This window comes from Salmo trutta, chromosome 23 (assembly GCF_901001165.1).
Source record: "Salmo trutta chromosome 23, fSalTru1.1, whole genome shotgun sequence".
Classification (NCBI taxonomy): Eukaryota; Metazoa; Chordata; class Actinopteri; order Salmoniformes; family Salmonidae; genus Salmo; species Salmo trutta.
The window spans coordinates 30,752,775-30,775,887 of record NC_042979.1 but is presented as its reverse complement, the minus strand read 5'-3'; the positions used below and the strand labels follow the sequence as shown (position 1 = coordinate 30,775,887).

Genomic DNA, 23,113 nt, shown 5'->3' with positions numbered 1-23,113 from the left:
CTGCCCCTTCAACCCTCACTAGCTTTCCCAGCGGGGACACAGAGAGAGTCCTAAACTTCTAAAGAATTCCTTTTTAGAATTAAAATGTGGTGTGTAGGTCAAATAAGTTGCCTTGAGGGTCCATTTGGATCAATTTAGGGAAAGTAGTCAGTTGTACAACTGAAATGTGTGTTCTGCATTTAACCAAACCCCTCTGAATCAGAGAGGTGCAGGGGCTGCCTTAATCGACATCCACAGCACCGGGGAACAGTGGGTTAAATGCCTTGCTCAGGGGCAGAACGATAGATTTTTACCTTGTCAGCTCAGGGATTCAATCCAGTAACCACTGGCCCAACACCCTAACCACTAGGCTACCTGCCGCCCCAATAAGATAACCTTCACAGATTTACACCCTTCCACTGGTCTCTTTTGGTCCAGAGCATTTCACAACAATTTACACATGGCGTTGTCCTTGTTCGTCTGTCTGTCCTCTGCCTGTCTTTGTCTGTCTGTCTCATAAATCACAACTGCAACACAAAAGGTCAATATGTTGGGCTTCATCTTCATTTTCCGACCTGGGGCCTCATTTGCTAAATTTGCTTAGTTCTTATACAATCAGGTCTTAAAATGTGATTTTGCGTTAAATGTTGTGATTTACCAATTAAATGCGTTTCTCTGCTACGGTAATTAAACCCCCCCCCCCCCCCCCACACACACACACACCCACACCATCCCCAGCGTGTCGGGAGGCGTGGCTTGAACGATATAAACACAGCGGTTCCACGCTGAGAGCCCTCACTTAACTTCAAGACCGGCATTATCTAACATTTTTGGGACTTTAAAATCATATATTCTGGCGAGTGGCAAGGACCTTCAACACTTGCCATTCAGTTAAGGTGTAGGTGTATATTGGTTGACACTCCGTATTCTTGAATCTTGTCTAGAGCTGCAATAACCCGGACAGTGTTCCAAACAAAAGCCACTGAACGACTTGGCTATAGCCGACAGCCTACATGCATTGTTTTTATCTAGCTGTAGCTTGATTTAGTACATTTTTATTGGTGCCCCGTTAAACTGTGTCTACAGCTATGAATAAATCTAAACTAGCAGTCGGACTTTTAGTCGTTGGCAGTCTGACGGTAGTTTTTGGAACAGTTCTTGTTTTCGTTGGACCAATCATTATCGACAACCAAATAGTTAAGGTAAGTGAAGATTCAATTAAAATATTGTTTTTACCAATAGGTTTTTAATAATTTAAAAACCTCTGACGCAACGGCATTAATATTTCTCCTGGTCAGTCACGACTAACGTATAACGAAGTGCCTATAATGAACCTGACGTACATATTGGTGATTGATTTAATTTATTAGTTATTGAAATTAGTAGGTTGATCCAGCCGGAGACATTACATGCATGGAAAACAAAAAAAATGTGGACCGCAGTCGAGCAAGACTGATACATCACATAAACTCAATGCAATTAAAAACAGTAGCCATTTACAGCAATTTACAACGATATCAATTAACAATTTTACTACAAGTTGAGTTTAATTTTTCATTTGGTTTTGAGGGAGATTTTTAAAAATGTATTCACATTTTATTGAGCTGGAACAAAATGTAGGATCCCTTGATTTGATATTTTAATTGTTAAAATGAAATATGTGCACGTTCGTATCAAATTTATATCTACTCTTAGTTTTAACAAGCAGAAACGTAAAGCTGAATAGTATGCACAATACTGTAAGAAGGTATATAATCACGAAAGAACTAGCCAAACGTTTGGTTTTGCCCCACAATTCCCCCTAATCGATAATGAATAGATACAATTATAATATACAGTATATTACCTTAATGTAGTTCCCTGTCCTGACATTGTTTCAGCAGGCAGCTTAGAGAAATGCATGTTTTACATTACTTAGTTAATCGAAATGCATGTCTTTAATTCCAAAAATGACTCCCTCTCCTGCTCTTTTTTATGGATGATTACCCGAAACCAATTCCCCCTTGGGAATAATGACACTTTCTACTGCTACCACTATCCCTATTGGTATAGAAAGTGCTATGTACATATTTGTTGATATAAAGATGCATTGAGGTACTTGCATCTAGAGAACGGGATAACAAATAGTTGCGATGTTTTAACTTTAAATAATTATTTTCCTGCAGTGTAGGCTACAAAATGTTTTTCTTGTCACTGTCTTGTGCTAGAATTTGTACACTCTGGAGCATGCGAAGTAACAAAATAGGAAGTTGAAGTAGGCACTGGTCCCAATGATTCAGCTGGTTGGACCAGAGTGCTGCTGGCAACAACATACTTTTGATCATGTAGTGCATGTGGACACCTGCTCGTTGAACATCTCATTCCAAAATCATGGGCACTATATGGAGTTGGTGCCCCCCTTTGCTGCTATAACAGCCTCCACTCTTCTGGGAAGATATTTCAACTAAATGTTGGAGCATTGCTGTGGGGACTTGCTTCCATTCAGCCACGAGCATTAGTGAGGTCGGCCACTGATATTTGGTGATTTGGCCTAGTTCGCAGTTGGCGTTCCAATGCATCCCAATGTGGTTGAGGTCAGGGCTCTGTGCAGGCCAGTCAAGTTCTTCCACACCAATCTCGACAAACCATTTCTGTATGACCTTGCTTTGTGCACTGGGGCATTTTCATGCTGAAACAGGAAAAGGCCTTCCCCAAACTGAACAGAATCGTCTAGAATGTCATTGTATGCTGTAGCGTTAAGTTTTCCCTTCACTGGACCTAAGGGGCCTAGCCTGAACCGTGAAGAACTGCCCCAGACATTCCTATGCATGGGACAGGTAGTGTTATCCTGGCATCCGCCTAACCCAAATTCATCTGTCGTACTGCCAGATGGTGACGCGTGATTAGTCACTCGAGAATGCGTTTCCACTGCTCCAGAGTCCAATGGTGGCGAGCTTTACACCACTCAAGCCGATGCTTGCCATTGCGCATGGTGATCTTCGGCTTGTGTGCGGCTGCTTGGCCATGGAAACCCATTTCATGAAGCTCCTGATGAACCGTTCATGTGCTGACGTTGCTTCAAGGGGCAGTTTGTAACTTTGTAGTGAGTGTTGCAACCGAGGACAGACGATTTTTACGCGCAACAGCACTCAGCGTTCTGTGAGCTTGTTTGGCCAACTACTTCACGGCTGAGCCGTTGTTGCTCATAGACGTTTCCACTTGACAATAACACTTACATTTGACCGGGGCAGCTCTAGCGGAGCAGAAATTTGACGAACTGACTTGTTGGAAAGGTGGCTTCCTATGACAGTCCCACATTGAAAGTCATTGAGCTCTTCAGTAAAGCCATTCTATTGCCAATGTTTGTTTATGCAGATTGCATGGCAGTGTGCTCTATTTTGTACAGCTGTCAGCAACTGGTGTGGCTGAAATATCCAAATCCACTAATTTGAAGGTGTCGACATACTTTGTTGTTTGATTCCCACATGGGTCACATACACTGAATATGGGCTACTGTCAGTGAGCCCCTCCCACAGAGCATAGAACGAGCTGTCGTACTGAACGCCATCTATATTCATGTGTACATATGTTTTGTATGGTAGTTAAATCATTATTGTCCTCTCCTCAGAACTTAGTGATAGACCCTAAGAATGAGATGTCCTACACCATGTGGAAGGATGTCCCTGTCCCCTTCTTCATGACTGTCTATTTCTTCAATGTCCTGAACCCTACTGAAGTCCTGGCTGGAGAGAAACCCATGGTGGAGCAGAGAGGACCCTACGTATACAGGTAGGCCTTCACACCTGACATCTTACCCCAGCTCTCTATAACCTTTAACCATTAACACTGACCTATGGTGGAACAGAGGGCCCTTCACCCCTGACCTCTAATCTCTTACCCTTAGGCCTACCTGTTTCCCATGGTGGATTATAATGTGAAGAAATAAGTTGATCAACATCTTAATTTGAACGATCTGTTGCATGAGCCTCATTGCTTTTACATTTTTGGGGGGGTGTAGCCTAACCCTACTGGTTATATGAATTTTGGATCAATCATTCCACAACTGTCCCAGAGTGTGTTGGGATAGGCTATTTCTTTCTCACACAGAACAACAAGCTGACCAATAAAATAGGTGATCTTTTGTGCTATGGGGGATAGTAGATTGACGTAGGCTATTGATTTTTCTTTTTGTTATTACTCCTGTTGGCTGAGGAAAAGTAAATGTTGACAGTTTATTCTAACAGGCTGCGTGTGGGTTTCAAGTTCGGGGAAGTTAATTCTTAGCACCTTTATAATAAAGCATTCCATGCATCCTTTAAAAAAAAAAAAATCCCCACCTTTATTTAACCAGGTAAGCTAGTTGAGAACAAGTTCTCATTTACAACTGCGACCTGGCCAAGATAAAGCACAGCATTTTGACGCATACAACAACAGAATTACATATGGAAAAACAAACATAAAGAGGAAAAAAAAGTCTATATACAGTGAGTGCAAATGAGGTAAGATAAGGGAGGGAAGGCAAAAAATAGGTAATGGTGGCGAAGTAATTACAATATAGCAATTAAACACTGGAATGGTAGATGTGCAGAAGATGAATGTGGAAGTAGAGATACTGGGGAGCAAAGGAGCAAGATCCATAAGTAAATACAGAATGGGGATGAGGTAGTTAGATGGGCTGTTTACAGATGGGCTATCTATGCTTGATCCCAAGATGGTGTAGCAGTTCAGACGTCCTTTGTCTTCCTCTTGTGGTGTCCTGTGTATGTATATATATATGTGTGTGTGTGTGTGTGTGTGTGTGTGTGTGTGTGTGTGTGTGTGTGTGTGTGTGTGTGTGTGTGTGTGTGTGTGTGTGTGTGTGTGTGTGTGTGTGTGTGTGTGTGTGTGTGTGTGTGTGTGTGTGTGTGTGTGTGTGTGTGTGTGTGTGTGTGTGTGTGTGTGTGTGTGTGTGTGTGTGTGTGTGTGTGTGTGTGTGTGTGTGTGTGTGTGTGTGTGTGTGTGTGTGTGTGTGTGTGTGTGTGTGTGTGTATATAATATTTTATTATTTATTTACACATTTTCTTCGCATATCTTTTTACATATTTTTTTCTCTAAAAACTCAACCTCAAAACACTCTCCTGCAACCCGCCTCACCAATTTAAAAAATAAAAGTATTATTTACCTAAAATCGGAAATCCACAACAGAAGCTAGCCAGAGGTTAGCCAGTTCACTGGCTAACATTGTAGTTCAGCTAGCCACTGTTAGCGGTCCTCAGCTATCCATTAGCTCAAAGCTATCTGCAATTTTTGTACAGCGTGACTCAGACCAGAGCTTACCAGACCTATTCTCTCTCCATATCCCCGGATTTCTACCACAGGCTCTGGACATTTACACCTGGATCTTGCAGCTAGCTAGCTGCTACCTGAGTGACTATTGGCAACGTTGGTCCCGGAGTTAACATAAATTATTCCGGAGCTAGCCAGCTGAAGCTTTCCATCAGCCTCTCCTGGGCTACAATCACCTATCCGGACCCGTTTTACTGCCGATGCGGAGCCCCATCGGGCCTTCACGACTGGACCACCGACGTTATCTACCCGAAGGAGTTATCCAACTGGCCCCTCCGTCGCGACGTAACCCGAATGCCCATCTGCGGCCCGCTAATCGTTAGCTGTCTTATCGGCTGCTATCTGAATAGGTCTATCGGACAATTTTCTTGGGCCACTATAACTAACTAATTTGCCAATTGGACTGGTCCCCCCTACCACACGGAACCCCACTAATCTACAGACGGAATCGCACGAGGTGGCTAAAAACAGACCTCCATCTTCTACCAGCTTGCTACCTATGGCTTGGCTAGCTATCTAACTCTCACTGGACCCTTTGATCACTCGGCTAGGCATGCCTCTCCTTAATGTCAATATGCCTTGTCCATTGCTGTTCTGGTTAGTGTTTATTGGCTTATTTCACTGTAGAGCCTCTAGCCCTGCTCATTATACCTTATCCAACCTCTGTTTCTCCACCCACACATGCTATGACATCTTCTGGTTTCAATGATATTTCTAGAGACAATCTCTCTCATCATCACTAAATGCCTAGGTTTACCTCCACTGTACTCACATCCTACCATACCTTTGTCTGTACATTATACCATGAAGCTATTTTTTCGCCCCCAGAAACCTGCTCCTTTTTCTCTCTATTCCGGACGTCACAGACGACCAATTCTTATAGCTTTTAGCCGTACCCTTATCCTCATACTTCTCTGTTCCTCCGGTGATGTAGAGGTGAATCCAGGCACTGCAGGGCCTAGCTCCACTCCTACTCCCCAGGCGCTCTCTTTTGATGACTTCTGTAACCGTAATAGCCTTGGTTTCATACATGTTAACATTAGAAGCCTCCTCCCTAAGTTTGTTTTATTCACTGCTTTAGCACACTCTGCCAACCCGGATGTCCTAGCCGTGTCTGAATCCTGTCTTAGGAAGTCCACCAAAAACTCTGAAATCTTCATCCCTAACTACAACGTTTTCAGACAAGATAGAACGACCAAAGGGGGCGGTGTTGCAATCTACTGCAGAGAGAGCCTGCAGAGTTCTGTCCTACTATCCAGGTCTGTACCCAAACAATTTGAACTTCTACTTTTAAAGATCCATCTCTCTAAAAACAAGTCTCTCACCGTTGCCGCCTGCTATAGACCACCCTCGGCCCCCAGCTGTGCTCTGGACACCATATGTGAACTGATTGCCCCCCATCTTTTTTTCAGAGCTCGTGCTACTAGGTGACCTAAACTGGGACATGCTTAACACACCAGCCATCCTACAATCCAAGCTTGACGCCCTCAATCTCACACAAATGATTAATGAACCCACCAGGTACCACCCCAAAGCCGTAAACACTAGCACCCTCATAGATATCATCCTAACCAATTTGCCCTCTAAATACACCTCTGCTGTTTTCAACCAAGATCTCAGCGATCACTGCCTCATTGCCTGCATCCGTAATGGGTCTACGGTCAAACGACCTCCACTCATCACTGTCAAACGCTCCCTGAAACATTTCAGTGAGCAGGCCTTTCTAATCGACCTGGCCCTGGTATCCTGGAAGAATATTGACCTCATCCCGTCAGTAGAGGATGCCTGGTTATTTTTTTTAAATGCCTTCCTCACCATCTTAAATAAGCATGCCCATTCAAGAAATGTAGAACCAGGAACAGATATAGCCCTTGGTTCTCCCCAGACCTGACTGCCTTAATCAACACAAAAACATCCTATGGCATTCTGCATTAGCATCAAACAGCCCCCGTGATATGCAACTTTTCAGGGAAGTTAGAAACCAATATACACAGGCAGTTAAAAAAAGCTAAGGCTAGCTTTTTCAAGCAGAAATTTGCTTCCTGCAACACAAATTCAAAAAAGTTCTGGTACATTGTAAAGTCCATGGAGAATAAGAACACCTCCTTCCCACTGCACTGAGGATAGGAAACTGTCACCACCGATAAACCCACTAAAATTGACAATTTCAATAAGCATTTTTCTACGGCTGGCCATGCTTTCCACCTGGTTACCCCTACTGCAGTCAACAGCACTGCACCCCCCACAGCTACTCGCCCAAGCCTTCCCCATTTCTCCTTCTCCCAAAACCATTCAGCTGATGTTCTGAAAGAGCTGCAAAATCTGGACCCCTACAAATCAGCCGGGCTAGACAGTCTGGACCCTTTCTAAAATTATCTGCCGAAATTATTGCAACCCCTATACTAGCCTGTTCAACCTCTTTTGTGTCGTCTGAGATTCCCATAGATTGGAAAGCAGCTGCTGTCATCCCCCTCTTCAAAGGAGGGGACACTCTTGACCCAAATTGCTATAGACCTATATCCATCCTACCCTGCCTTTCTAAGGTCTTCGAAAGCCAAGTCAACAAACAGATTACCGACCATTTCGAACCCCACCGCACCTTCTCCGCTATGCAATCTGGTTTCAGAGCTGACCATGGGTGCACCTCAGCCACGCTCAAGGTCCTAAACGATATCGTAACCGCCATTGATAAGAAACAATATTGTGCTGCCGTTTTCATTGACCTGGCCAAAGCTTTCGACTCTGTCAATCACCACATCCTCATCGGCAGACTCAATAGCCTTGGTTTCTCTAATGATTTCCTCGCCTGGTTCACCAACTACTTCTCTGATAGAGTTCAGTGTGTCAAATTGGAGGGCCTGTTGTCCGGACCTCTGTCAGTCTCTATGGGGTGCCACAGGGTTCAATTCTTGGGCCAACTCTTTTCTCTGTATACATCAATGATGTCGCTCTTGCTGCTGGTGAGTCTCTGATCCACCTCTACGCAGACGATACCATTCAGCATCTCTGCTGTAACGTGACATTTTCTAAGGCTTCCATTGGCTCTCAGAAGGCGCCAGAAAGTGGAATGGCGTCTCTGCAGTCTCTGGGCGAAAAACAGCAGGAGTTTTTGTGAGTGGTCAGACAGGGAACAATGACACTGGAGATGCGTGTCCACGAGACGACTCCATGTTTTTCTTTGTCTTTGAATGAATACAACGTCGCCCGGTTGGAATATTATCGCTATTTTACGAGAAAAATTGCATAAAAATTGATTTTAAACAGCGGTTGACATGCTTTGAAGTACGGTAATGGAATATTTTGAATTTTTTTGCCACGAAATGCGCTTGCGCGTCACCCTTCGGATTGTGACCTGAATGCACGAACAAAACGGAGCTATTTCAATATAACTATGGATTATTTGGAACCAAAACAACATTTGTTGTAGAAGTCCTGGGAGTGCATTCTGACGAAGAACAGCAAAGGTAATCCAATTTTTCTTATAGTAAATCTGAGTTTGGTGAGGGCCAAACTTGGTGGGTGTCAAATTAGCTAGCCGTGATGGCCGGGCTATGTACTCAGAATATTGCAAAATGTGCTTTCGTCAAAGCTATTTTAAAATCTGACAATGCATAAAGGAGTTCTGTAAATAATTGTTATGTATTCTGTGAACGTTAATCGTGACTAATTTAGTAAATTCACCGGAAGTTTGCGGTGGGTATGCTAGTTCTGAACATCACATGCTAATGTAAAAAGCTGGTTTTTGATATAAATATGAACTTGATTGAACAAAACATGCATGTATTGTATAACATAATGTCCTAGGAGTGTCATCTGATGAAGATCATCAAAGGTTAGTGCTGCATTTAGCTGTGGTTTTGGTTTTTGTGACATGTATGCTTGCTTTGAAAATGGCTGTGATTATTTTTGGCAGGGTACTCTCCTGACATAATCTAATGTTTTGCTTTCGCTGTAAAGCCTTTTTGAAATCGGACAATGTGGTTAGATTAACGAGAGTCTTGTCTTTAAAATGGTGTAAAATAGTCATATGTTTGAGAAATTGAAGTTATAGCATTTATGAGGTATTTGTATTTCGCGCCACGCCACGCGATTCCACTGGCTGTTGACTAGGGTGGGACGGAGCTTAATTCTCAGTACTGGCCAATGATTATAACAGTAATTCCGATCCAACCATAAATGCATGCATTATGCCAAAATATCATATGGTATTTTTTAAAATCTTTGACAGTATGAAGGCATTTTAATTTTTATCAAAAACATTCTAAATTTGCTTTAGTGCGTGACCATAGGGTGGCAACACGTATATTCTAAATTATTTCAATGAGTCTTTCTCCATTCTGATTGGTTTATACTGTTCAATTCAACTTCAACCTAAAAATAATTTCCTGAATTTCCCTCAGTTTATGCATTTCCTGCACTCATTTGAGATCATTTCCACACTGCCACGATATGGGCAAAAATAATAAAAAAAATTAAAATAAAAAAAAAGATATGGGCAAAAATACTAGGCCTTATTTTTAACCAAATGTTGCTATTGCGATTTAGATCAAAACACTTGGGTGAACTTTTGGAATCATGGAAATGGAATGTTTATTATAATGCTATAGTTAGAATGTAAATAATAGTGGGCACTTTGAATACAGTGTTTGACATGACAACGAATGAAAATGCCATGGACGAGTTATTGTGCCATGGTAGGAACGAAAGTGATGTTCAGTGTTTCCTAGGAGACCATATAATCTTTGGCTACATTAAATCTTTAATCATATAGCCAACATTATCATGCTTCGCCTATTCCTCTTTAGTTTAGAAGATACTGTTGCATAAAAATGCTGATTTAAGCCTCCACCAGTACTGGTATTAGGCTGTATTAGCTAGCTACGTTTGTTCTGACTCAGTACTTTTATTAGTCAGCTAACTAGCGATTAGCATTAGTGGCTAACATGATTTAGCTTAACTTGCTAAGAAAATACAAACGAGCTGTTTGCAGATGTAAGAAACACAAACTAATATTATAATTATAGAACGCTTGTGGATTTATTAAGATCAAAGTGGAAATAACGTCCAACATTGCGTGTGCTGCATCACCATGCAGACTGAACGAAAGTGTCTTGTGGTCAAGCAACATTAAATGTGCTCCTTCAGTGACTAGGTCTGTGTGGAACGCGGCATGCGGAGAGTAACGGAGTAAACTATAAAAATGGACGTTACACACGGCGTATCACATTTAACAAACCAAACATTCAAATACCGTTATAGAACGTAAAGTAAAAACCCAAACCGGTCCATGCATAAATACCGGTATATGGTAAAATAAGGTATACCGCCCAGCCCTAGATGGAAGTGCAATATGTAGTAGGCTAATGTTAACAAGCTAGATCATCATTGCACATTAAAGGAAGTTAGGCTAGCGAGCAAGCATTTTAGCCAGGACAACCAAAAACTAAAGAGAGGAGGATGGCATTGGGTGAGTCAACATTCCATTTGTTCTACTTGCGCACACACACACACATCAGTACCATGGACAGCCACAACATATTTAGCTTACGTTGATTGGACTAAATAGTTTTCGGTCTCTTCTTATTGTCACTATTAGACAAAGCATAGGTGATTTGAAGTTGAAATGGTGCCTGGAATAGTGGAGGCAGCTCCTGTTTTCTTTGTGACTTGTGGTAATTCTCTGTGGTTCAAACCAATAGTAATTTAGTAGTCCGAAAATGTTGGAAACATTAACTTGATTGACCATGCTGTAGGTCATGTAACTGTTCGTTACATGCAATATGCTTTGTGAACAGATGTTGCTCTGTGGTTATGTGGTGAAACAAAGGTGTGGTTGAATTTATTCTTCTACTGTGTTTTATCGTCTCGGTCTTAAGCCTTAGATAGATAGAGATATATCTCTAACACGCACACACAAGTATTTGGACACCCCTTCAAATGACTGGATTCGGCTATTTCAGCCGCACAGCCATGCGATCTCCATAGAAACATTGGCAGTAGAATGGCCTTACAGAAGAGCTCAGTGACTTTCAGCGTGGCACCGTCATAGGATGGCAGCTTTCCAACAAGGCAGTTCGTCAAATTTCTGGACTGGTGTAAAGCTCGCCACCATTGGACTCAGGATAAGTGGCTACGCGTTCTCTGGCGTGATGAATCACGCTTCACCATCTAGCAGTCCGACGGACAAATCTGGGGTTGGTGGACGCTACCTGCCCAAATGCATGGCGCCAACTGTAAAGTTTGGTGGAGGAGGAATAATGGTCTGGGGCTGTTTTTTCATGGATTAGGCTACTTAGTTCCAGTGAAGGGAAATCTTAATGCTCCCGCATACAATGACATTCTAGATTCTGTACTTCCAACTTTGAGGCAACAGTTTGGGAAAGGCCTGTTCCTGTTTCAGCATGACAATGCCCCAGTGCACAAAGCGAGGTCCATACAGAAATATTTTGTCGATCATTATTGAAGACCTTGACTGGCCTACACAGAGCCCTGACCTCAACTCCATCGAACAACTTTGGGATGAATTGGAATTCCAACTGCGAGCCAGGCCTAATCGCCCAACACCAATGCCCGACTTCACTAATGCTCTTGTGGCTGAATTGAAGCAAGTCCCCACAGCAATGTTCCAACATCTAGTGGAAAGCCTTTCCAGAAGAGTGGAGGCTGTTATAGCAGCAGGGGGGGGACCAACTTCATATTAATGCCCATGATTCTGGAATGAGATGTTTGACGAGGAGGTGTCCACATACTTTTGGTCATGTAGTGTATCACGTTGCAAGGCATATGAAATAAAAGGTTATAGAGCAAATAATGTCATTATCACAATACATGTTCTAATATGGCTTTTTTGGGGGGGTCTTTGCTTCCACAATGATTTTTAACCCACACACCGCTACTGGCTGCGTACTAACAGGCAGGGAAAATCACACAGGCACAAGGAGATCAAAAATGATAAAGAACAGCTCTGGCAGCTTTACTGTACGTTCTGCACAAAGTAATTTTCTGATCCAACAAAAGCCTCTGTAATATACATGTGACCCATGACAAAACCAAAACAACTTACTGTATTTTTGTCAGGATGCAGTGTCCTGTTGATGGAATCCGAGCCTTGCTCTCTTACACTATATGTGCACGGTTAGAACATTTTGCTGACTGCGCTGTGCAACATATCCATCTCTATATCAAGATACGGGGAGCACCTAGGAGGGCTGTGTTTCTTGGCTGAAGTATTGACATCAGTCAAATGCTTTTTCTGTTTTTACTTACTGGCGACATGCCCGTGCTTGATGTTTTCTTCCAGTTACCGGTCACGGCATGTCACATGTATGTTCTGCTCTCTGTGAGATGGACACAAGTACAGAGGAAGGGATGAGCAGAGGGGTAGAGTGGGTGATGGCCTTGTCCCTTTTTTTTAGGAGAGGGGGAACATTGGTGCTCCTGACACGGAGAGGGTCTCGATTGGTTTTGCTCGCCTCTTGCGCACCGCCTCGCCTGCTTTTCTAAAATGTCAAAAGTTATCGAGGTGAGGAAATGTGGAAACAAATGCGTTTTGTATGAAATTAGACTTCTCAATCGCGCGTTATGAGGCGAAGTATTCAGACAAAGCGAAAACAGTTTAGAAATTAACACTAACTTTTTAAAAATATTAATTTTACATAATTATTCTGACATTTTGCTATGAGACTCAAATTGAGCTCAGGCGATATCCTGTTTCCAATGATCATCCTTGGTCTTTCTACAACTTGATTGGGGTAAATTGATTGGACATGATTTGTAAAGGCACATTCCTGTCTGAGGTCCCACAGTTGACCATGCATGTCAGAGCAAAAAACAAACCATGAGGTTGAAGGAATTGTCCTTAGAGCTCCGTGACAGGATTGTCAGCACAGATCTGGGGAAGGGTACCCCAAAGAATTCTGCAGCACTGAAGGTCCCCAAGAACACAGTGGCCTCCATTCTTAAATGGAAGAAATTTGGAACCACCAAGACTCTTCCTAGAGTTGGCCCCCCGGACAAACTGAGCAATCGGGGGAGAAGGGCCTTGGTCAGGGAGGTGACTGACAGAGCTCCAAAATTCCTCTATGGAGATGGGAGAACCTTCCAGAAGGACAATCATCTCTGCACCACTCCACCAATCTGGCTTTAATGGTAGAGGGGCCAGATGGAAGCCACTCCTCAGTAAAAGGCACATGACAGCCCGCTTGGAGTTTGCCAAAAGGCACCTAAAGGGCTCTTAGACCATGAGAAACAAGATTATCTGGTCTGATGAAACCAAGATTGAGTGCTTTGGCCTGAATGCTAAGTGTCACGTCTGGAGGAAACATGGTACCATCCCTACGGTGAAGCATGGTGGTGGCAGCATCATGTTGTGGGGATGTTTTTCAGCGACTGGGAGACTATTCAGGATCAAGGGAAAGATGAATGGAGCAGAGGTCCTTGATGAACCTGCTCCAGAGTGCTCAGGACCTCAGACTGGGGTGATGATTCACCTTCCAACAGGACAACAACCTTAAGCACACAGCCAAGATGATGCAGGAGTGGCTTCGGGAATAGTCTCTGAATGTCCTTGTGTGGCCCAGCCAGAGCCCGGACCCCAATCGAATGTCTCTGGAGAGACCTGAAAATAACTATGCAGCGACACTCCCCATCCAACCTGACCGAGCTTAAGAGGATCTGCTGAGAAGAATGGGAGAAACTCTCCAAATACAGGTGTGCCAAGCTTGTAGCGTCATACCCGAGAAGACTTGAGGCTGTGATCGCAGACAAAGGTTCTTCAACTAAGTACTGAGTAAAGGGTCTGGATACTTTTATGTAGATATTTCTTTTTTTTATATACATTTGCAAAAATGTCAACCTGTTTTTTGCTTTGTCATTATGGGTTATTGTGTGCAGATTGAGGTGGAAGAAATATTTTAGAATAAGGCTGTAACAAAATGTGGAAAGTCGAGGGCTCTGAATACTTTCCGAATGCGCTGTACATGGGTGGAATCCCAAAAGAACTAAAGTTCTAAACAAAATGAGCTAGTTGTGCAATACATCTTAAGTAAAAGGATAAGGAGCATATTGTTTTTAAATGTGTGATGCTTTTCTCCAAGAAAGCACCACACCCCTTTTTGAATCGGCTGTTATCTGCCAGGAGGATAGTCTTGTGCTTCTTCTGCCGAAGGGCCATTTTATGCATCTGGAATTTGTTATTTTATTAGGATCCCCATTAGCTGTTGTAAAAGCAGCAGCTGGTCTTCCTGGGGTCCACACAAAACATGATATAATACAGAACATTAATAGACAAGAACGGCTCAAGGACAGAACTACATCCATTTTTTTTTTTTAAATGCACATGTATCCTACATATCAATGCATACACACAAACTATCTAGGTCAAATAGGGGAGAGGCGTTGTGCCGCGATGTGTCACTGTATCGTTTTTTTAAAACCAGGTTTGTTTATTTGAGCAATATGAGATGTAACGGAGTTCCATGCAGTAATGGCTCTATATAATACTGTACGCTTTCTTGAATTTGTTCTGGATTTGGGGTAAGTGAAAATACCCCTGACGGCATGTGTGGTGGGAAGTGTGTGTAAGTTGACCATGCAAACAATTTGGGATTTTCAACACATTCATGTTTCTTAGAAAAAGTGATGCAGTCAGTCTCTCCTCAACTCTTAGCCAAGAGAGACTGGCATGCATAGTATTTATATCAGCCCTCTGATTACAATGAAGAGCAAGAACATTTCTTCCCCCTGTCACTCAGTTGAAGGTTTATGGCTGTAGTTTAGTGTCAACTCTGGGGCCAATGTGTAGCATTCTTCTCATCCTTTCACCCTAGGAGCGAGGGATGAGGAGGAGGGCACTCCATCGCTTTTCCTAGTGTAATGGGATGATGGCGTAGACTCAAACCCTATTTGAGGGTCTCCCTCTTCTCCCACTCTCCTGCCTCTCTTCCCTCTTGCGTTCTCTCACGGTCTCTTGCAGGTTTTTTTGTTGTCATGAATCATGTTCTGGAGGCAGCTCTGCAGAGTGGTCACTAGCTGGCACAGCCACAAAGTCATAAAATCAGATTTTCACCTGAACTACACTGCTAACCCTAATGCCTGACCTTTACATTTGTACAATATTTCCTATTTTGACTTTGCAGCTGGCCCATCTAGTGGCAATTGCTCAGTTCTGCCTCAAGGACAAGACTCATCCAAATAAAAGCAGTTTTTTATTTCATTTTTTATGGTCAATCTGGCTTCTGTATTGGCCATACAGCATTTACTGCGATGTGGCCTCGGCAGAAGTCAAGGGCATTCATACCTCTTGTGCTTCGCAGAGCTGTTGTCAAGGTAATGAGTTTGTTTGTACAGGATGTACCGCCCTCACCTACCGTCAACCAATCATGTCAATACGGAGCTATACATAGCCTTCCGCATTGTTACAAAACTTCGGAGGTGCAAAGCGATGTGGTATAGAGCTTTATTTGGCCCCCGCGAGCCTTCCGAAGGCGCCGCAATTGTGTCACCGTCCATACGGAGCCTCCGCCCACATTTCCTGATCAAGCATACATGGTCTTTAAATGTCAACCTGCCTGTCTCTGTCTCTTAGCTTCTCGGTCACCCCTGTCTATCGTACACTCTGAACCACTTTCCTTATTGATCGGGCCTCTCACCCTATAACAGAGAGACCGTAGATTGTTACGTTTTCAAACGTAAGTCTTCTTTCTCTCTCTACCTTTCCTCAGTCTTTATTCTCTAACAACTTCTCTCAAGTCCTCTCCTGTTTTTGTCTCGGTAAGCTAATAGGAGCCAGTCTCAGTGGAATCCCCTCTAGTTAATAAGCCGAACAGTAATGAACCAGTACTGTTGTGCTGATGGGAGGAAAGGCTGCTTTTTAGACCTACTTTTTCACAGCACTGAATTTGTCCCCTTTCTAATATTCTCTACTTTTGCCATATTTTGGATACTGAATTATCAGATCTTCAACCAAACCCTAATATTAGACAAAGGGAACCAGAGTGAACAAATAACACAATTGCATACTTATTTCATAAACAAAGTTATGCAGCACCAATGCCCCTGTGTGAAAAGTAATTCCCCCTTACACTCAACTGGTTGTGCCACCTTAAGTTGCAATGAATCCAACCAATCGCTTCCTGTAGTCGCTGTACAGTCTCATGTTGCTGTGGAGGAATTTTGGCCCAGTCTTCCATGCAGAACTGCTCTAACTCAGCCACATTTGTGGGTTTTCAAACATGAACTGCTCGTTTCAAGTCCTGGCAAAACATCTTCATTGGGATTAGGTCTGGACTTCAAATTTGTTGCTTTTCAGCAATGTTTGCATAATGGGACCCATGTCGTCCAAAAAGTTAGACTTTTGACTGTCCATAGAACATTCTGTCCGTAGAACTTTCTTCCAAGTGTCCAAGATGATCTTCCAGGTGCTTTCTGGCAAACTTAAGTAAACTTTTTGGATGAGATGGGTCCCATTTATGTGTGGCGAAAACCAAACGCTGCATTCCACAGTAAGAACCTCATACAAAAGGTCAAGGCATGGTGGTTGTAGTGTGATGGTTTGGGGATGCTTTGCTGCCTCAGGACCTGGACGACTTACCATAATAAAAGCAAACGTGAATTCTGCTCTGTATCAGAGATTTCTATAGCAGGATGTCAGGCCATCAGTCTGTGAGCTGAAGTGCAGCTGGGTCATGCAGCAAGACAATGATCCAAAACACCCAATCAAGGCTACCTCAAAATGGTTAAGAATCAACAGATTTGAAGTTTTGGAATGTCCAGATCAAATCCCAGTTGTGATGTGGCAGGTCTTGAAACGAGCAGTTCATTCTTGAAAACCCACACATGTAATTGGGCAATTACTTTTTCACACAGGGGAGTTGGGTGTTTCATAGCTGTTAGTTAAATAAGTAAAAGTATACTTTTTGTTATTTGTAAATCAAATGTATTTATAAAGCCCTTCTTACATCAGCTGATATCTCAAAGTGCTGTACTCTTATCTAATGTTTTGGTTGAAGATCAAATAACATTCGTTATCAAAAATATGCAAAAATAGACAATCAGAAAGGGGGCAAATACTTATTTATGTTTTATTTTGGATCTAGGCCTAAGTCTAAGTCCATAGGGATTGGACTCTACTTCTGGTATCTCTGTAAGGCCAAAGATCTAGCTGCAGCTTGTTTGTGTGTCCGGTGTATTAACCTGAAGTAATATAGGGACATGTTTCCCTGTTACACAGAGGCCTCTAGATGTTGCACATATCTGCTCTATCACCGACCATACAATCACACCAGAACTAGGCTAAAGTTGAAGCCCTTGGTTAATGGAATCCTGTGTGCTGGAAGAACAGCATGTAACGACTGGGGGTGGGAGTCCTCCAGGAAGGAGAACTCCTGGTCCATGGTCCAGCCTCGGTCCCTGGAACCTTAACCATCTGAGGGAGCGGTCCTTATCTGAAACCTATGTAATCACTACTAAAGTGCTAGACTAAAGACAATGTACACTCTGGCTCCTCTGGGTTCAACAGTCAAACTGTGGCTCTTAGCCTGTACATAGAACACTATATATCAAATCTATGTCAATTGGCAACTCACAATGAGGAGTCGGGAAAAGTGTGTGGGGGGGGGGCATTTTGGGTTAGATGGCTAGTGCTTAGCCTGTGTGTGTGGGGATGGGGGGGTATTTTGGGTTAGATGGCTAGGTGCTTAGCCTGTGTGTGGGGGGATGGGGGGGGGGCATTTTGGGTTAGATGGCTAGGTGCTTAGCCTGTGTGGGGGGATGGGGGGGCATTTTGGGTTAGATGGCTAGGTGCTTAGCCTGTGTGTGGGGGGATGGGGGGGTATTTTGGGTTAGATGGCTAGTGCTTAGCCTGTGTGTGTGGGGATGGGGGGGTATTTTGGGTTAGATGGCTAGGTGCTTAGCCTGTGTGTGGGGGGATGGGGGGGGGGGGCATTTTGGGTTAGATGGCTAGGTGCTTAGCCTGTGTGGGGGGATGGGGGGGCATTTTGGGTTAGATGGCTAGGTGCTTAGCCTGTGTGTGGGGGGATGGGGGGGTATTTTGGGTTAGATGGCTAGTGCTTAGCCTGTGTGTGTGGGGATGGGGGGGTATTTTGGGTTAGATGGCTAGGTGCTTAGCCTGTGTGTGGGGGGGTATTTTGGGTTAGATGGCTAGTGCTTAGCCTGTGTGTGTGGGGATGGGGGGGTATTTTGGGTTAGATGGCTAGGTGCTTAGCCTGTGTGTGGGGGGATGGGGGGGGGGCATTTTGGGTTAGATGGCTAGGTGCTTAGCCTGTGTGTGGGGGGATGGGGGGGCATTTTGGGTTAGATGGCTAGGTGCTTAGCCTGTGTGTGGGGGGATGGGGGTGTATTTTGGGTTAGATGGCTAGTGCTTAGCCTGTGTGTGTGGGGATGGGGGGGGTATTTTGGGTTAGATGGCTAGGTGCTTAGCCTGTGTGTGGGGGGGGTATTTTGGGTTAGATGGCTAGTGCTTAGCCTGTGTGTGTGGGGATGGGGGGGTATTTTGGGTTAGATGGCTAGGTGCTTAGCCTGTGTGTGGGGGGGGGGGGGTATTTTGGGTTAGATGGCTAGGTGCTTAGCCTGTGTGTGGGAGGGGGTATTTTGGGTTAGATGGCTAGGTGCTTAGCCTGTGTGTGGGGTGGGGGGTATTTTGTGTTAGATGGCTAGTGCTTAGCCTGTGTGTGTGTGTGTGTGTGTGTGGGGGGGGTATTTTGGGTTAGATGGCTAGGTGCTTAGCCTGTGTGTGGGGGGGCTGTGTGGGTTAGATGGCTAGGTGCTTAGCCTGTATGGGGGGGTATTTTGGGTTAGATGGCTAGAGCTTAGCCTGTGTGTGTGGGGGGGGGGGGTATTTTGGGTTAGATGGCTAGTGCTTAGCCTGTGTGTGGGGGGATGGGGGGGTATTTTGGGTTAGATGGCTAGGTGCTTAGCCTGTGTGTGGGGTGTGTTCTGGAGGTTGACTTTGGGGCATATAGTTTCCAGTTTTGGGGGTTCAACATTCTGTGGCTCTAAGCCTGTACATGTGGACCATTGTGTAACAATTAGGTCAGTTGGGGGAGCGGGCTGTGTGGGGGAGCGGGCTGTGTGGGGGAGCGGGCTGTGTGGGGGAGTGCATGGTCATGGTTTTATGCTCACAATCGGCAAGCGGGAAAGTATTGACAGGCTTTCTCCTGCAAGCTCACTCTCCTCTCCAATTTCCCCATGCTTCCCGCTATCAGCTATTCATTCAGAGCTTCAGTTAACTTTAACGTATGATTTAACAATCTATAAAGTAATCATAATTGCCTTATACTAGCTGTAAAGTCTCTGTCCATTTACATCTACGGTCAGTTTGAGGTTGACCTGGGTTGTGTGGTTGTGTGTGTTTTCAGGAAGCGTATTCAGAAGCAGAACATCACGTTCCATCCAAACCACACAGTGTCGTATCTTGAATACAGGAGCTACTTCTTTGAGCCCAGCATGTCAGTGGGCAATGAGTCGGATGTGGTCACCATCCCCAACATGCTGGTGTTGGTAAGACAGCACTGCAGAGTACACACACACTCATTTATAAGAACTGGACTTCTATGTCTTTGCTCTCATCTCTCCCTCACCGCCTCTTCCCCCTCTGTCTCCCAGGGTGCAGCAGTGATGATGGAGAACTTGCCGTTCGCAGTGCGTCTGATGATCAGCACCACCTTTAAGACCTTTAAGGAGGGACCTTTCCTCACCAAGTCTGTAGGAAAGCTGATGTGGGGCTACGACAGCAAGCTGGTGGACTTCCTCAATAAATGGCTCCCTGGGATGCTGCCTTCCACTGGCAAGTTTGGCCTTTTTGCTGAGGTGAGTGGGTGAGCGAGAGGGTGGGTGAGCGCAAGCCATTTTAAATGGGAGGGAGGTGCGTGGGTGGGTTTTCCTATTATGTCATTCACTGACAGACCTTAAAGAGCTATTGAAAACCTGTTAGACATTTCCAGTTGATCAACTAGCCAATGTTAGCCAGGTAGGTAAGTTAGGCTAACCAGTTAACATGGCCAGAGTATGTGCCCAGGGGCCTCAACCCCCAGAGGGCCCTGTTTTTTTATTTTATTTGGTTGTCACTCAATTATCATATTGTTATGATATGGGTGCTAATTTAGGGTTGCCACATAGATGGACACTACATGACCACTTCCACACTCCATTCCCAGGGAGCAGCAGCAACTGGGTCAGGTGGTCTGCCAGGAAGTGTGGTGAAGCCTTGAAAAGCACACAGGTGCGGGGTAATTAAGGTGATCGGCAATCAGTGAGAGCGATGGTCAGAAGCCTCTTGGCCTGCCAGTGGTCATTTTGTGTTAATGTTACCTCTTTTAGTTTAGGCATGCCTGTTTTTTTTAGTTTAGGCATGCCTGTTTTTTTAGTTTTCTTTTGTATACATTTATTTTCGGCATCAACTGAACAAACAATAATTGCTTGGGCTGACTGACCCAGGAGTTGAGACTGAGCTGGCCCTGGACCCAGGTAAGGTTGCTGTGACCTGGGGCACACATGCATAAAACACTGTTCTCATATTCTGACTTCTCACCTAATTGCACACATTAAATCTGATTTCAGACCACTTAGCTATGCCTAGGACCACTAGACATAACGAGTGTAGCAAAACCAGTAGGCTGGCTAATCGGTTTCATAACAATAAGAACACACGTAAGACATGAGAATTACATTACATTTGCAATAACTGCAAAATTCTCTCTGTGCCATATGGCAAAATGTGTAGAATTGCAGGAAATTGGCTTTTAAAAATGCTAAATTTTCTCTTCCACCAACAAGAGGGCTGTGAACAGTTTGGGATCACATGGCTTGTGAGGTAGGGCTTTGTTACCACAGCGATTAATGACAATATCCATCTGGACCTTTGCCACCTAGGACATTTCTGTGACAGAACCTCAAATGGTATTTGCGTACTCTATCTACAACCTGTTTAGGTTATTTGTCTGGTTTTAGTGAAGGGTGAAATATCAATCTGTCTGTTTCTTCCATCAGTTTAACAACTCAAATACTGGTTTGTTCACAATCCACACCGGCGAAGATGACATCAGGCTGATTCACAAAGTGGACTCATGGAATGGCATGACCAAGGTGAGAGGTCACACAGCCATGTGCCTTCACCTTTACAGATTGGGCTGAGGGGCTGTTAGAAAAAGCATTTAGAGGAAAACGGATTTGGGCTTCCTGTAGAAGGACTCCATGGAACTCAATGGCAACTGTTATTGAGTGGACTATCCCGGATAAATAATCCAAAGTTTTAAAATTTGTGGGCAGTGAAATCCTGAATCAGCTTTCAATCATTTCCTGCTCTAGGAAGAGCGCTCAATGGATGATAACACTGTCTCTCTCTCTCTCTCTCTCTTTAGTTGACCAATTGGAAGACTCCTCAGTGTAACATGATCAACGGTACAGCTGGACAAATGTGGCCTCCCTTCATGACTAAAGAGTCTACACTGCCCTTCTACAGTCCTGACGCCTGCAGGTACACACACACATCTCAGCAAAAAAAGAAACGTCCCTATTTCAGGACCTTGTCTTTCAAAGATAATTCGTAAAAATTCAAATAACTTCACAGATCTTCATTGTAATGGGTTTAAACACTGCTTCCCATGCTTGTTCAATGAACCATAAACAATTAATGAACATGCACCTGTGGAATGGTCGTTAAGACACTAACAGCTTAGACGGTAGGCAATTAAGGTCACAGTTATGAAAACTTAGGACACTAAAGAGGCCTTTCTACTGACTCTGAAACACCAAAAGAAAGATGTCCAGGGTCCCTGCTCATCTGCATGAATGTGCCTTAGGCATGCTGCAAGGAGGCATGAGTACTGCAGATGTGGCCAGGGGAATAAATTGCAATGTCTGTACCGTGAGACGCCTAAGACAGCGCTACAGGGAGACAGGACGGACAGCTGATTGTCCTCGCAGTGGCAGACCTAGTGTAACACCTGCACAGGATCGGTACATCCGAACATCACACCTGCGGGACAAGTACAGGATGGCAACAACTGCCCGAGTTACACCAGGAAAGCACAATCCCTCCATCAGTGCTCAGACTGTCCGCAATAGGCTGAGAGAGGCTGGACTGGGGGCTTGTAGGCCTGTTGTAAGGCAGGTCCTCACTAGACATCACCGGCAACAACGTCGCCTATGGGCACAAACCCACCGTCACTGGACCAGACAGGACTGGGAAAAAGTGCTCTTCACTGACGAGTCGCGGTTTTGTCTCACCAGGGGTGATGGTCGGATTCGCATTTATCATCGAAGGAATGAGCGTTACACCGAGGCCTGTACTCTGGAGTGGGATCGATTTGGAGGCGGAGGGTCCATCATGCTCTGGGGCGGTGTGTCGCAGCATCATCGGACTGAGCTTGTTGTCATTTCAGGCAAACTCAATGCTGTGCGTTACAGGGAAGACATCCTCCTCCCTCATATGGTACCCTTCCTGCAGGTTCATCCTGACATGACCCTCCAGCATGACAATGCCACCACACACAGAACGAGCAGTATGGCTGATTTCCTGCAAGACAGGAATGTTAGTGTTCTGCAACGCCCAGCGAAGAGCCCGGATCTCAATCCCATTGAGCACGTCTGGGACTTGTTGGATCGGAGGGTGAGGGCTAGGGATATTCCCCCCCAGAAATGTCCGGGAACTTGCATGTTCCTTGGTGGAAGAGTGGGGTAACATCTCACTGCAAGAACTGGCAAATATGGTGCAGTCTGAGGAGATGGACTGTAGTACTTAGTATCTGGTGTGGCCAACAGCTGCATTAACTGTTAGTTTTGATTTTGACTCCCCCCCCCCCCCCCCCACTTT

The 23,113-nt window shown here is 44.4% G+C and overlaps 1 protein-coding gene across 4 annotated transcripts in view; it reads left to right on the top strand.

The window, feature by feature from the left end:
• The first annotated feature begins 763 nt into the window (after positions 1-763).
• The window catches only part of LOC115159786 (scavenger receptor class B member 1), a 50,293-nt gene continuing 27,943 nt past the window's right edge, over positions 764-23,113 (top strand). For 3 of the 4 annotated variants that reach the window (XM_029709836.1, XM_029709835.1, XM_029709837.1), the window contains exons 1-6: positions 765-1,181; positions 3,587-3,747; positions 19,659-19,800; positions 19,906-20,109; positions 21,289-21,384; positions 21,660-21,775. In XM_029709836.1, coding sequence (XP_029565696.1) covers positions 1,068-1,181; positions 3,587-3,747; positions 19,659-19,800; positions 19,906-20,109; positions 21,289-21,384; positions 21,660-21,775 — 833 coding nt within the window. In that variant the 5' untranslated portion in view covers positions 765-1,067. Of the gene's footprint in view, positions 1,182-3,586; positions 3,748-19,658; positions 19,801-19,905; positions 20,110-21,288; positions 21,385-21,659; positions 21,776-23,113 lie in introns of all 4 variants that reach the window. The other variant, XM_029709834.1, reaches the window with a different exon arrangement.